Genomic DNA, 17,608 nt, shown 5'->3' with positions numbered 1-17,608 from the left:
AACTGCTGTCATTTTAATCTTAGCCCACAGCTTCCATGGAAAGACCTCAGGGCATTGTTCAAGACTGAAATTACATCCTGTTGATGGGTTGGATGGGAAGACTCTTGGCACCAACCAACCAAGAGAAGCAGGGGCTTGTGGGAGAGGGAGGGTGATTATTTCTGATTTGTTTGTCAGGGGACAATTAAAAAAATATGTTTGCTGCATCATTGCCACGCTTGACAATCATTTAAAGTTAATGCATTTGCCTAAATTTGACATTGTGATACTGAGGCAATTAAAGAGATACAAATGGAACCCTTTAATTCAAAAAAGCAAAAATAAAAAAGTGCAATCACTGGCGTCGTACATCATTATTAACTTTGTGCTAGGTGGCAGTAGGAGGTGTGTTTGCACGCCTGTTGGTTTTGTCGAGTCAGTGTGAAACTATACACAGCACATATGGATTTTTCCTCAAGATGTTGAGCATTCACTTCCCTGAACTGTGGATCACGTCACACGAAATGGTCCCTCGTACACAATAATGATTAGACCTTTTTACACCTGCCCCCGTTGTGTTTGCAGATGAAAAAGTGTCTGTTTGGAACTTAGTAAGAAATATGGATGACATGATCCTATCCTGAAAACCTGCGTGGGACCGTGTCATCACCACAAACCAATCTTCAGACCTGCTGTGCAACATTTGACAAGTCCTTAAAGTGTAAGATCACACATAGTGCAATCTGTAATCATAATCATAATCAACATATATTTGCTATGTGGAAAATGGACAGCTTCTGAATGCAATGTGTGTGCATCTCACAGTGCTTTTCTGTTTTACGAACAAGTAAACTCCTTTGAGCATTTTCAATGCCATTTCATACAAAAGTAATGACAGCCCTTCTAAAATGAACCATAATGTCATTATGTCCTTAAGATTCTCATTTTTTCCCCACATCCCTTTCCCTCTAACTTTTACCTGTTTTCTCTTGCAAAGTGGAGGAGGATATGATAACCAGTGCCCAAAAGCAGTACTCTATCTTTTCTTGCCAATGCACTAATAACAAATGTTCTTTTCCGCACAGTATCCAGTTACTCAATACTCTGGAATTTGAGGATGGTGTTCTTTAAGTCTTATTCTATATGTGCTGTTGCTTTGATGCTGGACTGCCCAAGCAGATCAGCCTCTATTTCTCAAATTATAAATATGGATGCCATTTATTTCTATTTATTTTTTCTGTATCTCTACTGACATCTAGTGGATGTCTAAAAATGGCAAATATATGCTCCTTGAAGTATCCATTTGTTTGTGTGTGTATATATATATAATGCCAGAGCTTCGCAGAACCATGATGATTAACACCTTCCACAATCAATTTTACATCTCATTACATTACACTTCCCAGGGCCACTTACATAAGCAACATTTTTTAAAAATTTGTTGACGTGTTATCCATTTATACAGCTAGATGTTTACTGAGGCAACTGCGGGTTGAGTACCTTGTGCAAGGGTACAGCAGCAGTGCCACAGTTGGGAATCAAACCAACAACCTTTTCGTTAGGAGCCCTGCTCCTCGCCACTATGCTACACTGCCACCCAAGCCAATCGCCTCTGGCTTTGATGATACTGAGAGGACACTTTTTTTCACCTTTTTCTCCACCTCCTTGCTTGTGAAAAACTTTTAAAGAAAACAAATGATCTGGACTGAGATCTGGGGAGTATATTGGCTTGTCTAAATCAGCATAGTCCAGAAGTGTAGACACTGATGTGTGCTTGATTGGATCTTTATCATGCTGGAAGGCTGATCAACCAACACCTGAGCCTCTTAGCAGTGGGGACTGGGTATTTATAAAATGTCCTGGTATATGTTTGCAATCCTCTCTGTATGGAAAAGAAACTAGTTCTAGAAAATGTTGATCTATCCAAAACGTAACAGAAGTTTCTGTGTCATTTGGGTATAAAACATGGTCACAGATGACAGTATAACAAATCTTTGGTGTTTCTTTGTGAGTAGTGGTTTCTGAAGAGGAGGAGTTCTTACCTTGAACACCGGATTCATGTAACCAACATCATAATGTTGATTTTAAGTCTAGGTATCCCAAAGATATTACATTTACATTTATTCATTTAGCAGACGCTTTTATCCAAAGCGACTTACATAGGTTACAGTTCTTTACAATGTTATCCATTTATACAGCTGGATATTTACTGAGGCACCAGTGGGTTAAGTACCTTGCCCAAGGGTACAGCAGCAGTGTCCCAGCGGGGATTGAACCAGCAACCTTTCGGTTACGAGTCCTGCTCCTTAACCACTATGCTACACTGCCGCCCCTATCCCAGGTATTTTGTGGAAATACAGAATCTCAAATCATTGGCCCCAGGCCATTTCCCTTACAAAAGGTAAAACTGTATTGTGTGCATAGTAATTACTCTCCTATCAGCCTTACACTTCTTGATTCTAGGAGGTTACAATGAAAGATAAGCATCGTGTGGACTATCACGTAACCTAACGTAAAATGTGCCTAATATTTGTTCTCTAACAATTATAAATGTTGGGGTTAGCATAGGTGTTGGAGCCATCTGGAAAGGATTGCTCCTGTTTCTGCAGGATTTGATTTTAAGCATGCCAAAACCATATATTCAAATGTTTTACATTGGTTTCTGACACTCTTGAATCCCTGTGGTTAAAAGGACTGCATTGTAAAATGCTGTCCTGCATAAAATTTTTCCACCTTCACCCTCAAAGCCAGATAAAACTGAAGGCTTGTTCCAATTAGAATCTCATTACATCCTGCATAATCAAATTTAAAAAAAAAAAAAAAAGTCCATTTCTGGGCCACACCTCCTTAGTAACTTGTTCTATTGTCAGCAGAATATGTAATGTACAATGACCAGGAAAGTTAGAAATAATGTTATAAAATGCCAAAATCGAAATTATTAATTTCCCCCCCTGTCGAGTCACATCGACCTCTGCAGCTCTCTGATGAAAATGGAAAGTCTGATCTCCATAATTTTCATTTTCCTTCAGCGAAGGGGAAATTGGAACCGCTGCTGATGTTATCGCTGTACCGTCTCTGTGCATCCCAAGACCCGAGAGCACGTGTCATCTCTTGAAGGCGGACGATCTCTACAGCTGGCACCTCGACAGAACGAGGAGAGCGGCTGCTCCGACGGGGGGATGGGGGTGCCGATTTGTCGGTTGTTTCAGGGGCGAAATGAGAAAGGCTAATGCAATTGACCAGACCACCATCTCTCCCTGTATCCAGGATCTCTCTGTAGCTGACTCAGTAATCAGTTTTGACAGTCAATAAAAACCCCAGCTTTTCTCCAGATGCCAAACTCTCTATCTCTTGTCTAGGTGTCAGTATCAGATTTTTCTGCCTGTCTACACTGAATTGAAACCTGTTTCACTGCAGGATGGGCACTCTCTTGCTCTACTCTATAAGGCGGAGATGTTGCGGATTCTAAAAACGTACCTTACAACTAAAAAGGACCCTATATAATGAAATGAGTTGATCTGAACCTAAAAATGAACAATTACATCAAGAAGCACTTACCTTGCATGCAAGTCACTGTATGCCACCCTCTGTAATTGGCACACTTAAGTGTTTGTCATTAGATGTTTGTCTTCAACTATCTATCTCCATCTGCTGATCTCAAACGGAATTCCAGAGGAAACCAATAACAGAAACTCACGTTGTCATGGTCCATATTAATTGAAATATTACAAACCCAACATGGTTCTCAAGTTCAATCATGCAAAGATTTTACTACCTTAGTTCCAAGATGTTTTATTTAGGTATAAGGCATTAACTGTTTTGTTTTCTGTTCAGTGAAACCTCTATTCAATAAAACATCTCTAACATACGAATAAAGGTAATTACAATCGTGGTTAGTTTATATTTAGGTGCCACTGGTAACAGGCAAACTTTCATACCATTTTATCTAAAGGTAAGCTCCCTTGTTGAGTTTTAAGTATTACAACAGCAGCCTTGGCCTTGGCTACTGCAGGTCTTCCATTTAACAATTCACCTGAGGACATTGCAGAAAAGGCTCAGAAAAGAATGTACTTACCATATTCAATATCTCATCCCACTGCCATTTCAGAAGCCCAAAATGTGATCAGACCTAAAGCATCTCATCAGGCTTAACTCAAAAATACATGTTAATCTGGTCCTTACCACAAAATGACTCCCTCACAATAACTGGCTGCCAAGAACATCTACTCGGTTGATGGTTGATTATACGCATCCATAAAAAAACCACCACTGTTACTGTGAATATTTATCACAGCAATGTCTTGTGAGGACAGAACTCAGCACATAATGTGTGCATACTATGTACAATCATTATTTGCAGGCGCATATAAACAGGTTCCTATATCACAATGGGAAAGGGTAAACATCACTCAGGTCAGAATGAGATCCCTGTTGCAAACTGTATGATCAGAGGCCACTATGATTTCATATTGATGGTTACACAACATTCTATACACCTTTGGGAGAACTACAAATTTATTATTATAATGCATCATACAACCAAGCTGATAAAATGCTCTTTGCAGCCTGTGTCACCCAGGAAACCACATTGCACCAGTCCTCTTTGTTAATCCCCAGGGTGAATTGAAAACCATTTGCACTTTAAACACAGTATATTACCTAGTCTTCCATAATGAGTAATCTTGTTCTAAAAGGACCAATTCTGTACTGTGTTGATATGTATTAATAGTGCCATGGAATAGCTTTAAGCTCATTTTTGTTCTTTTCCAATATTAAAGATAACTTGGTTATAGCTATGACAAATTCAAACTTTCAATTCATGTTTCAGTTTGTAGTTTGCATTCAAATCTTTTGGCATTTTATACAAAACCTAATGCACTTTCAATTACCCATATATAGATGTCTGCTAAGTAAATCGCCTCAAATGCTATCAGTCTTTCAGCCTGGAGAGCTGCAAAACCATGAACGGCACTGAATAAAGAAGAGGACCAGTAAGTACAAGTCAGGATATTTTATTTGGAAGTTTCATGCCTTTTTCACCGCTGCTTTCTGAAGCTTCTTGACTTCATGCTTGATGATCTTGTTCCTCTGTAACACACAAGACAGCCCAGTTGAGTTCACCATGGTGTCAGACAGATCTGTACTGATCTAGCCGATCAACAGACTTAAATACAGCGCCACCTACATTCTCTGTAACATGACAATCTATGGCTGATTAAAAATACACAAATCACGCACTCGAGCGCATCTCGATCATTCTAACACCAAAGAGCATAGTTTGAGTGAAGGCTGGCATAGTCAGGCTACCAAGTAGTAAATGCAGTCATTGTTAAGGGAAATGAACTACTCGGCACCATACTGAACTCTGGCGATTTGAATTAAACTACCCTCTGCCACTTGCACTGATATCAGATACTGCTAAATCAACACCATTAGCTGAGTGGTTTAGGTTCCTGTCAGCCTGATCAGTGTATCAAGTCTCTTGTTTTATTTAAAATGCAGATTCACAGGAATTGTTTGGAACACTGACAGGAACAATCAGCTGATGGACAACTTGTAAACCAAATGAAACTAAACTGAACAAGCTCAGATACAGATTGGATGGCTCAGATTTTGCTCAACAGGGCTTAGCACAGAAGTACAAAGTAGAAGACTAAACAAGTATGGGTGAAATTATCCTAAATGGCTGCAATAAAATCAGCAGACAAAACAGTGCAAATGCATTCAGATTCCACCTTTAAGACAACTAAACACATCTAACATCTCCCACAATACAACACTAGTGATCACAAATAAACTTACCATTTTCTTGGCCTTCATCACCTTGTAGCGATCGAAGTCTGACATTTTGGCCCTCTGAAAAAAACCCCAAAATGCGCTGATCACATATCTAATGTCTACATTTAGCACAAAACCCATGCTAATTTCTCTATCATCAAAAGCTATCATACATAAAAAAACTGATGTTTGAGGACCTTACCTTTTGTCTGGCCTCAATCTTCTTGGCCCAGCTAGTCTCAGCCCATTTCTCATTGACCTGGGCCTTCTCCCAAGCACGCTTGACGAACTTCTGACGAGCGCTGTCAACCAAAAGAAGGACTCAGTCAGTGTCAGTTTCCACCATATAAAAACACATACATTACTGGATGACAAGACTTTAAATATTAAGTGTGAAACCAGTGATTCAGTCTTGAGAAGAGGTCTCATATAAAGTTATCAAGAAACAGCTCTCTTGGTATCTTGTAATCTAGGCTCAGAAAAAGACCTAGACCTGCACCATTACCTGGAATGTGGTATGTTTTACAATATACTTAGCTAAAATCTGTGATCAATCCTCTACTTGGAAAGAGCCTTACCTGTGGGGCACTTTGATGACAAAGTCAGTGAGCTGCATACACTTGAAGGGCATGGCTTGCCTCTTCACTCCAGAGCAGGGGCCATCTACCAGGGCCTGAAAAACAGGGGCAAGGTTTTAACCAACACCTGAACACATCGGACACATGGCGAACAGGAAGCCAATCATGCCAGGGAGAGGCAATCACACAGATGCTACCCTAAGCGCAACCATACCCTGTTCTGGTCGATGACATCCACGATGGCCACCAGCTTGCCAGCGTAAGGCCCGAAGGACACGTAAGCCACGCGGCCAATCTCAACATAGCGCTTGAACACCTGTGGAGCAGCAGAGGAGGGAGGATGAGGGCTTACTATACAATATTAGAAAGGCAGTCAAGAGTGGTTCTACTTATGAACTGTCAAAGAAAAAAACCCAACATATTAGTGACTCAACAAAGTGAAAAATTATATTTGTATACATTTTTTTTGAGGTATTAACTGATGATGCGTTTCACTTGGTGAATAATTTCTTTGGGCCATGGCTTAGTGTTGACATATAAAGCTACATATTTTTGAGGGTGACCATTTTCTGGGGTAATGAAACTCCCTACAACAGCAGTGTGCTGCCGGTGAAGCCTGTACCATGGTCATAAACTTCCATTTCTACAGTAGGACAGTATTCTTGCACCAAGGGAACTGCAAGTCCACAAACCCCGGAAATAATCCAGCAAAAATCATTTAGATGTGAAGCGATGTCGGCAGCTAACGTTTGTTACCAGGGTACATCGTCCCACGACAAGTTAGTGACCGACCATGCCGACTGGTCGGCAACTTGCTTCTCATTCATAAGACAGTCGGTTATAACCCTTACTTAAGATGGCTTCATGTGAAAAATCGAGTAAATTTTAAAATGGGTGCATGCAAAACTAACTAGACAAAACGCTAATCGTTCGTTATATTAAACCCTGTTACTAACTTCATGTTAAAACTCGACAAGATCTGTTTCCATCTGTCATCAGCCAACTACCTAGCTCGCTTGCGGTAAACAGCTACTGTCTAGATACCTAGTTACAGAAGTAACTCAAAATTAAACACAAGACAGCTAGCCAAATCTCACTATAGTTAGAGACGGACAACACCGTAACTAGCTAATGCTACTTCCAGTAGACCAGCCTGTTAGCTAGGAAGCTAAATCGTTCCCCTACTTAGCATTTTGAGAAACTGTTTAGGTAATGGATACATTCTAATAATACGGATTAAAACACCAATTCACCCAACATTATGGAACCAGCAAAGCAAATTCTGAAATACATATTACTGATAATTCACACCGGAGCGCGTTCGGCCTAAATTCAGGCTTCACGGACCACGCTGTGATTAGCCGCATGACAAGCTTCAAATACGTCCTCAAAAAAGCACAAATATGCCACATATTCATATCAAAACAGTTTAGTTTACTGCAGCAGTTGTTCATATGCATGTTTTTGACAAACATGTCACCAAATGTGTGAATACAGTACAAAAATCGCTTTTTGCCATTCGGTGGATCGCGGTACACGCTTACCATGATGGCAGTCCTGGATCAGAAAGGACTAGCAAGTTTCCGTTCTGCAGCAATGCTGCTTCCGCCAAGCTAATGCGCATGCGCGTCAGTGACATCGCCATCTTTGAACAGTGGAGGGTGTGGGTGCGGGATAGAGATGGAGGTTTCGGTGCTGAGCAGGGTACAGGTTGTTTTGCTTGTCTTCAAACAAGATTAACCCCCGTACACAAAATATGCTTGCTCTGGCCTGAATACTATTCGGAAATTTACAAAAACTCCATACGTCCGTAGAATTAGGCAGTAAGATCTCAGGCTCTCCTCCCTCTCCCCGACGTAGGATATCTGTGCACTAGATTCAGTAATCTTTTTGGTTACACATTAGCCTATTTAACCATTTCACGATTCCTAAAAGTGTATTTTTACATGAAACAAATTTATGTTACGTATATGTATAATGGCAATCTTGTGATCGCATTCAATTATTTACGGATTGCACCATTTGGAGATGTGCATTGCATTCTGAGATTTGTCCCGTACAATGAATTTTAAGGAAAGCAACATGATCATAGATTTACTTCTGTTATCATTAATAGAAGTAATAGAGGACTGATTCTGTCAGAATTATGTTTATTTATAACGAACATTGACGTTATTCATAAAAACGAAACGTCCCTTTCATGGGTCATAAGCAGAGGTTGACACCCCGGCTTCAGAAAGTAAAAGTCCTGCCACGTATTTGTTCCACCCATGCACACCAGCTGATTTAATTAGCACAACTCTTCAGCCAGGTAGAGGAGCTAATTAGTGAAATCACATTGTTAGTGAATGGCTAGAACAAATACATGGTAGGACTTTTACTTTCTGAAGCCGGAGTGTCCACCCCTGGTCGTAAGTGATTAATAATGTCGTTTTTCTCTGCTACTTGGGTCGCTGTTAATTTATATTTGGTACTCTCTGATGACCAAATCTGGAAATCGCTTCTGATAAACTGTGACACTGTAAAACCAAAGGAAAAAAAGAATAGTTAATTATGGTAGCCTATTTCAATTCATCATTCAGGTGACTTTCCGTTGCCATTGAGTCATTGTGAGCTTTAAACATAAAATGAATATTAATATAGAATTAAGATGAAAGTTAGTTGTAACCCATTACTCAAATGAATATACTGAAAGTATTCATATTATTCATATTATATTCATATTCATATTATTTCCAGTTAAGACTGTTTACTGCCTGCTGAAAAAGGTTGTATGGTTAATTGAATGATAACTGGTAACATAACTGGTAACATGGAGCCAAATTCACCAAACACTTTGTTCTTCACCCTGTGATATAAATTCGGGTTAATCCCACCCGTTTTGGGAGATTAGTTAAAGAAACAGATGCATTCTGCATGTGTGACATGCTCAGTCTAATGGACAGTAACAGAACTCATCACGTGTGCAAATTCCTTTCCTGAGGATTGTACCCAGAACTAAAGTCATGCTGTTGTCAGGGGTGAGACTTGGAGCCGGAGCTGCATGGTCCAGCACAGGGGTTGTGGCTATGCCCAGACAGCTCCATGGTTGGATAACTTCTGCATCTCTGCTATGGAACAATTTGTCTCAGGAGTCTGTCTCTGTAACCGAGTGTGTCTGTGTGCAAGAACTGGTGGAAAAAATGCACTGCCAATGGAATGGCAGATTTTAGTCAGTTCAGAAGACCATGCTGTAGCCACTAGGTGGCAGACTTGTAAACTGCAAAGTACAATTTCACATGATATGCTGTTATTCCTCCAGCCTTACAGGCCGAACAGGCCTTATTTCAGATGACAAAATCATGGACAAAATCAACAGATTTTCATTCTGTGCCTGATCAAGTGGATCTTAATGTGCAATTTAGAATCAAGTGGTGTTTAACCCATGTACTTCCAATTCATGCAGTCTTGTAGAAGTAAAAATATTCTTCAAACTATGTATTTTTAGCTAGAGAACTAATGTCCACTGACAAAGAGTTGTAGAGCAGACGTGGGTGTTGATTATTGGGCAGTATCGCTCAAACGGTCGGTCAAAATTGATGTTTGCAGTATAAGCAGATAAAAGGAAGGCAGCAAATAGTCTGTAAAATTATTTTAAAAGTGAGGGTACATGACTTTTGCAATAACAGGTGATAAAATCACATTCTATTAAAATCAGTGGTCTACCTCGCTGTATCCATATGTGACTTCTCCCACTTTGCGTAGTGGTTTCTATCAGACCAAACCTCATACCTACCCCAATATTGCAGGAGGACAGTGAAAATTATTGTAGCTATCAAAAAAGAATTTTTGAGGTCAAACTTTCATTTGGAAGATGTTATGGGCTGAAAATAACCTTGAGCCAGCAGTTTTGATGAGAAGATATTTGACATTTGACCTTAAAAGCATATCCTAGTGTCATGCAAAAGAATTCATTTGATGTCCCCATTGCTTTATAGCCATGAGGGTTGAGCAGGGCCATGTACAATGCAATGGCAAAGGAAAGACTAGAGATTACAGGCAGCCATACTGCCTTAAACTGGCACACATAGGACATTCAGAGGCAATTAAAACTAAGCAAATATTATTTGAATGAGTGAAAGTCAATGATTAAATCATACACTTGTGGTGGCAACAGTAGTGCTTACAATTATGGGTGTAGCCAGGATACAATTGGGTACACTTAAGTTCTATTGTGCTGGAAGTCGCTCTGGATAAGAAGGTCTGTTAAATGAATGCAATGTAATGTATGCCAGGACCCTAGTGCCCAGTGCAGTCCATGCCCCATAACTGTGTTAAATGTGAGTGAGGGAAAGCCTATTGTCATGTGTGGAAAAACATAGTTTTTGCAGCCATAATGGACAAGACTTATATCACACATCTAGACAATATGTGTGCTACATCAGAGCAAAATCAGGTGATGAAGTCAGGAATCCAGGAAGACAAACAGGAAAAATATGAAGAAACAGGACCAAATGAGTTTTCATCCATTCTGATATAAAAGCCTCTGTAGTGCCTATAGTAATAATACAATTTGCATGTGAATTCAAGAGGGTGTTCTGTGAAAATCTGACTGGGCTTTAAAGGAGAAGTGGCACAAAGTAGCCCCATTAACATCTGAAGTTTTCGTTTTGTAATAGGAAAAGGATTTTAAATGTAATAAAAAAGGTAATGACCGTGTAAGGCAGAAATCAACTAGTGAGTTTCTCCAGCCCATACAGTACACTTAGCAGAGTGATCCATGTTTAGTACAGCACTGCAAATTCTCTCATAGGAAACTCAGAAGAGAGGCTCACTAGTTGTTTTCTGCCTTACAGGTATACAACATTAGAAGGATGCCCTAGCCCAGGTTAAATACATTTTATAATCCAATGTATATATTTTGTAGTTCCAAACAGTTCTATGACTCAGAGTACTCAATTTAAAATGTGTAAACTGTGAGGTTTGATTGGTTTTGCTGTTTGAAAGTCAGTTTTGCATTAAATTCAGCTCTACTCTACGATACAGTATGGAATTAGGTAAAACCACAGAACTATTACAATTTGTAACAGAAATAAAACGCTACGTATATCAAGAAGCGTATCATTTTGTACCTCAGACTGGGACCTAGTGTTACCTAAAATTGTGTTGCCATGTTGTGTCGATGATGTTATTTGGTTTAGCTTGAGCAGAGAGCTGGCAGTTTCCATTCTGGATACATTGAGAAGAAGACAGTTGTTCTTCAAGATCAACAGGCAGCAAACCTGCCAGAAAGATTACTGTCCTTTCCAATCCCACAACAGCTAGTGAACATCAAGATATTACCAGCACAGCTTTAGATTTATAGCAATGTATTAATGTTTTATTCTAATTACATTAAACAGAATATATCAGTCCCTTATTTGTACAAAAATACCTGAAAAGGTTACAATTAAGATTTAGAAGCCATTCAGCCATTTACAGAATGAAGCAAAGCACATTATGAATACAGGATTCATCTCGTAAAAAGTGATCAAAGTTGATGTCTTTACTTTTCAATGCATTCCCTGATTTTTTTTTTTTAAACTTTACTTCTTTTTACAGTCACTATCTCTTGCATTGTGACAATCCCACGTAAAGCGCAAGAGTCATTGCTGGAAAAGAGTTCAAATGGTTGGTCAGGTTATCAGGTATACTGTAGGTTAGTGCAGAGAGGAACACGTTGTAAATCGAGGCACCTGCTGCATTAAAGGCGTGTTTATAAAAAGAGAACAAAAAAAAGGAAAGAACCAGGAGCAAAAAAGAACATGAATGGTACTACTGTTCTCATGGATTTACTTTAGTAACACTGGTATATCTTAAAAAGGTAACTACTGAACTATGTGGTGTAGTAATATTGATGACCACATGAAATATTGATCACATTAAAAAAAAAGAAAGAAATCTCATTGATCCAAAAGACCAGTTTTCAACAGGCTTCATTACCAACCCTGAGCAGTCCTGTTACATTCATGTCACTTACACTGTATAGAAAACGAAACATCTCCTTCAGTCACTGATTTTTCATCAGTTAGAACAAGTAGGCGATGAATTGCTTTTATGACAGCAAGACATTGTGTGAGACCAGTTTCGATTTATGATTTCAAAACAAGAAACCCACTGTTTTTATTTTCAAGACGGCAATATATCGCATTATGACAATAGTAAAGCCATATATAAAAATAATTCTTTTTTTCCAAACCAGTGAGTCTATAAATTGGATTTTAGCTTAAAATGTTCTTGAACAACTTGTAAAGATGCATGCCAAGAGTCCAGTCCAGAAGATCTAAAAATCAGCTTAATTTAAACATTACAGATATATTCTGAAAAGGTCATTTTCTGACAAAACAACAGAGAAATATAATAAACTCAATATGCACATTTAACCAAATAATATAAAATGCACTAAAATAAATCAGTTTTCTTCATTTTTATATGCAGTTATGATCAACAACCAAAACTGCCGTAAATAGTGATCTGTAACCTAAAATACAGTGTTGCATCTACGTCTTTTCCAAAGTTGTCATGCACTTATACAACATATTAATATAGTACAGGTTTTATGATGGTTGCGTTGAACAAAAATGAAGCAGAACAGAAGCAACCAGTGAAGAGAAACGACACCATTTCTTACTGGAGGAATTCTGACAAATGGGCTTTTGAGAGACTATGCAGCTTCATCACAATGTCAAACAAACTGCGGACTGCTTGTTCCTCTCAAAACAGTGTGCTCACATCACATCCCATGCATAATCCAATTTTTAGTGAACAGATATGCAGGTATAACATTCTTTCTAATCCTGCACGGAAAGGAAATAAAGGATGCATGAACTTGTACATAATGTGGACAATGCACTAGTGTGTGTGTGTTTAGCGTGCATGTGCGCACACGCATGGGTTAAAAGCTGTGAAAGTGCTAGCCTCACATGCTCCCCACGTCTTTAACCGAGCTACGCCAGCTCATTACGTGGAACAGAGTAACAGTCGTGTCGCACTAACTTATTTTCCCCAGAAAGCACAGCTTGGAATCACAGAGCGTTCAAGAGAAAATGTAAGGGAACAAGCTGTACTGGCGTGGACAATTATGAACGAGCCTTTGTGCAAGGGCTCCACAAATCAATATCAGAACGCGCAAGGATGGAACCCAGAGAGAAACTCATACAGCAGGCTCTTGTTACAGGAGTTCTGCATCATAGAAGATAGTTTATGGTGTGTTAATACAGAAACCCTGGAGCTTTATGCCTATACTGCAAAAGAATCTTGTGTCCAAGTTACAGAAAGCTCATTTTTCAAGGGGAGATTACTGGGTTGAAAATTAAAGCAAGGAATAATTCAGATGCATTCAATGAATTTGATGTCAAGTATAAATCAATTGAATGGAATACTTGGAGAACATTGTGCAGATAAAGGTAGTTTGGCATGGCGTCAACCACACTTGACAATCTGTGACAGCGCTGTCACTTGGAAATTTAGTTTCACATAGAAACATGGCTCATTACGTTTACCACAAACGCTTTTTATTTGAATGCTTTTTTTTTTGTTTTGTTTTTTTTTGGGTGGCTTGTTTTCCTCATGGCCTGTTCAAAAGATCACTTCACAAGCAGTTGTTTGTAACACACCATCATTCTGTGACTCAAGTAATATGTATGAACAAGAACAACTGGCAAATCTGACAGAGAGACCCAGGGAAAAAGACACAGTGAGAACCCAGACCTGGGACTCTTAACTTTCTCAGACAGCCCAGGACACAAAAGTACTCACATCCCCTGTGTGTAAACATTTCACATTCACCAATTCCGGTTTGCTTATTGACTCGCCCCATTAGCTGGCAATGCCCTTACCCATTTTTTCATACATTCTTTTTGCTTCCTTACCTCTCACTATTAAATCTGCCATACTGCTTCCATGATAAATTAATAATTTTGTTTATTTAGTTTAGTTATTGATGGGCACAGGGGTTATAAAATAATCTAGAGTATTGAATTTAACGTGTTCTGACACAGAACCCTGAGGAGAGGCCCAGAATATGGAATACTGAGGGTGGTTAGGGTAGGGGTGGGCTGGGTGTTCTCTTCTATGGGTATATGAGGAAGAGTTTGTGTGTGTGTGTGTGTGTGTGTGTGTGTTTCAGAGGGTGGGGGGAGGGTTGGTACATAGAGGATGAGAACATTTTGGAACTACACTGTACTTATTTTTGGAGGTTTTGGGGAGGGGGGTAGTAGTAAGCAAAAAAAAGGCAGAGAAAAAAACAAACCTAAGACCTGTTTCAACTAACCTGAAAAGCCATCGCCAAGGCAGTATAGAAAAACACCATTCACCAAATTTGTGAAAAGTGAGAACAGTCTTTACTGTGACACTATCAATCCCGTTGTGAAAAACCTACATTTCAAGTAATTATTTTAATCCAGATAAATAAATACGATTTCTGAAACGACTCTCAAAGCAGTTCAATCATTCCATAAACACAATGGTTTCTGTAGGGAGCCCTTGTCCTTTAGCTTTTCTGTTCTGTAGCTCTTCTCTCACTTGCTTCAAACAAACTGCAAAATACTACATACATGCCTCTTTTCCACAATGCTGTCATAAAGGTGGGCGGGGTCTTACTTTCCCATACAAACAAGGATAGACAGAAAAGGCCCTTTTCCACTTCACATATCTTTAACACATCCAGTTTAAACATGTAATCAGGGAACTGCTAATGATGAAATGAAAAGGAATAAAAGACAAATGGACCTGATTCATAACAGCCATTCAGAGCAGTCAAGCAGATTTCCAGTTTCACTGCACATGGAGACCACAAGGGGGCACCATTGCATATACACCAACAGGCCCCACGTATCATTTATAACCTACAGGATTCATGCAGTGTGATATGGGGATTTAGTGGTTATTATCAATACATCATGACAGAGAATTGACCTGGTAGATTCATCTGTCTATATAAAAATAATGTATATCCTGTTTCTTGCAAATGCAGTTCTGGTGAAGATACACCATCGGTTTTCTTCTGAGCAGCAACATGGCGTCAGTCTAACACCTTGGTTGCTAATATGCCCAACTCTGTTTGGACATGAAGGAGCCAAGAAGATTACATCAGAACTCAATGGTAATCAATGCAAGACAGCCGACTAAGCAACCAGTATTACCCACACAATTCACAAAGCAGACAATGACCAAGGCCCTCAGAAAAACAGAACAACAGAAGAAACACCAACGCTGTACTGCTCAAACTCTGTGAAATTATGAAAGCCAATCTCTTTGAACGCCACGGTTCGAGATTTTTTTGGAGGAATCTTTTTGGGGGGGCAGGGGGGATTCCAGACGGTTCCAGGGAACGTTTCCTCAGACGGGACACATGGTGATGGATGACTGCGGGAGCCCTCGCTTAAGAGAGCCCTCAGTCGTGACTTTTCTCACGGTCAGATTCCCCCATAATCCAATTAACATGGAGGGATTTCTCACGGAAGCTTTCGGGAGGAGGGGGGGGGGGGCAGGGTGCGGGGTGGGGTGTGGGGAGAAGAGGCTGAGGCAGAATGTCGTGCCATGCTCAGCTCAACGTAAAAAAAGGCTGTTTTCACGTCAGGAGTGCAAAACACAACAGCTAAACATTCGAAACCGGGACAGACACACACAACAGAATTCAGAAGAACCCCATCTGAGAAAAACACTCAGCTACACAATGAAAACTGTAAAGAATATTCCAGACCAATACCACTCCACCAACATACTCTCGTCATTCTGACTTATTTCTTTCTTTTAATGGGGCCCAGTCAACAAAAAAAAATGGGTATGGATGGCTGTATGAAAGCAAAGTAATAAGAAAATGAAGGTGTGAAAAACACTTCAAGCACCACTCAGCACACCAGAAAATCAAGGGGGCAACTGTCAGCCTCAAACAGAAACTTTGACAGGGTTTTCGAATGTCTGCTGTTTTTTTTTTCATTTTCGATTTCAAACTCGTTCTTCTCAATCCCAGCATATGGCAGAATTCCAAGGCTCTCTCTCTCTAATCTGAGGGTCTCCGGCAGCTTATGACGAGTGGAAAACGATAAATAGATCAGGTTTTGAATACAAAACAAAATCCAGTTCATAACGCGTGTTTGTTTAACAGGCAAAAAGTCAAGTCAGCGGTCATGTGCAAGGTCACAAGGCCACGATTGTGCAGGGGTGTTTCAGTTTGCAAGGAAGCACTCCTCTGTTGAGCTGGTAGAACTCCACCAGGTGGATCAGGTCGGTGAATTTGGTGGCTCCGTCGTCAAGGCTGAAGAAGATCTGTCCGTCCTCTTCATACTGGACGTAAGCAGATCAGAAAGTCAAAAAAGAGAACAAGACAAAACAGGAGGCGGAGTGGTTATCATCAAGAGAAGGGACAACATGAAGATCTTATCTAATAAAATCCATGCATTGTTACTGTGTGTAAATGCATGGATTTAAACAAGGAATAAAATGCTCATTATCATCAAAGCAACCCCCCCCCAGTCCTCCTTGTGCTCCTCAGCACCATGTAATCATGCACATAATACAGAACGCATTTATTAAATTCTCGTCATTAGTGTAACGCTGTTCTCAAACATTCACATCTTGGCAAATGCCGGAGTGAATAAAAGATAACAGGATGTTTAGCCTTTATAACTGAAACAATTTGTTTTCTCAAGTGCAAAGTCAAAGGTCAAGTCTCAAGAGCCAAAGCCAAGGACAAAGAAACACTCACGGGTAAAATCTGGAAATGCTTGATTTTCTGGTGATGGCACAGTGTGAGGACAAATGCCTTCGGATTGCTCTGACTCTCCCTCAAGAGGAATAATCTGTCTCACAAAAGGCAGAAAGGACCCATCAGGACAGGGCAGTAATTCAGTTTTTTTTTGTTTGCCTATTTCATTTCAAAAGCATCTGACATATGGCATATGATTCTGATGCATTGTGGGTAATGTAGTTTTTAGGGTCTTACCCGTCTACTTGACCCTGTTGCATGATCATCTTGTGGGACTCCTCTCGCATAATCCGGCCGTGAAACCACAGCTGTGTCCTGTGAATCACTGAGAGACAAATACACGACTGAGGAACAGCGGAACACAAATTCAAGGTAACCGTGAAAGCTAACAGTAACAGGTAAACAAGGGCCTGTCCTCTTTCTGAGCACCCGTACCTGAGTTGAGCGATGAAGGGTGGAGAGGACTGGGGCTCCCCAGGATGTTCATTCGCTGACTTCGTTTCTGAGGAAAACGAGAGAGCAAAATCACCTCACTATATGGGCAAGT

The 17,608-nt window shown here is 40.0% G+C and overlaps 2 protein-coding genes across 4 annotated transcripts in view; both read right to left on the bottom strand.

Annotated features, from left to right (window-relative positions):
* Window positions 1-4,975: 4,975 nt before the first annotated feature.
* On the bottom strand, window positions 4,976-7,101 carry LOC118769183 (60S ribosomal protein L14-like). The gene is made up of 6 exons (XM_036516211.1): window positions 7,092-7,101; window positions 6,550-6,686; window positions 6,336-6,430; window positions 5,960-6,059; window positions 5,782-5,835; window positions 4,976-5,067 (listed from the first exon to the last, which is right to left on the bottom strand). Exons 1-6 carry the CDS (start codon window positions 7,099-7,101, stop codon window positions 5,005-5,007), a joined length of 459 nt encoding a protein of 152 aa, XP_036372104.1. The 3' UTR covers window positions 4,976-5,004.
* Window positions 7,102-15,656: 8,555 nt separating this feature from the next.
* Window positions 15,657-17,608, bottom strand: part of LOC118796595 (growth factor receptor-bound protein 10-like) — a 67,806-nt gene continuing 65,854 nt past the window's right edge. For all 3 annotated transcript variants that reach the window (XM_036555572.1, XM_036555574.1, XM_036555573.1), the window contains 4 exons: window positions 17,497-17,563; window positions 17,299-17,386; window positions 17,062-17,155; window positions 15,657-16,640 (listed from right to left, as the gene is read on the bottom strand). In XM_036555572.1, coding sequence (XP_036411465.1) covers window positions 16,494-16,640; window positions 17,062-17,155; window positions 17,299-17,386; window positions 17,497-17,563 — 396 coding nt within the window. In that variant the 3' untranslated portion in view covers window positions 15,657-16,493. The remainder of the gene's footprint in view (window positions 16,641-17,061; window positions 17,156-17,298; window positions 17,387-17,496; window positions 17,564-17,608) is intronic.

Source organism: Megalops cyprinoides, chromosome 21 (assembly GCF_013368585.1).
Source record: "Megalops cyprinoides isolate fMegCyp1 chromosome 21, fMegCyp1.pri, whole genome shotgun sequence".
In the NCBI taxonomy this organism is placed as follows: domain Eukaryota; kingdom Metazoa; phylum Chordata; class Actinopteri; order Elopiformes; family Megalopidae; genus Megalops; species Megalops cyprinoides.
This window is presented reverse-complemented; position numbering and strand designations above follow the sequence as displayed.

Bases quoted from the DNA above. Each gene is read 5' to 3' on its own strand.
- LOC118769183 (XM_036516211.1), bottom strand. The intron at 6,431-6,549 runs GTATGGTTGCGC...CCTGTTTTTCAG, and splicing joins ATGTCATCGACCAGAACAGG to GCCCTGGTAGATGGCCCCTG. The intron at 5,068-5,781 runs GTAAGTTTATTT...TGTGTGTTACAG, and splicing joins TGATGAAGGCCAAGAAAATG to AGGAACAAGATCATCAAGCA.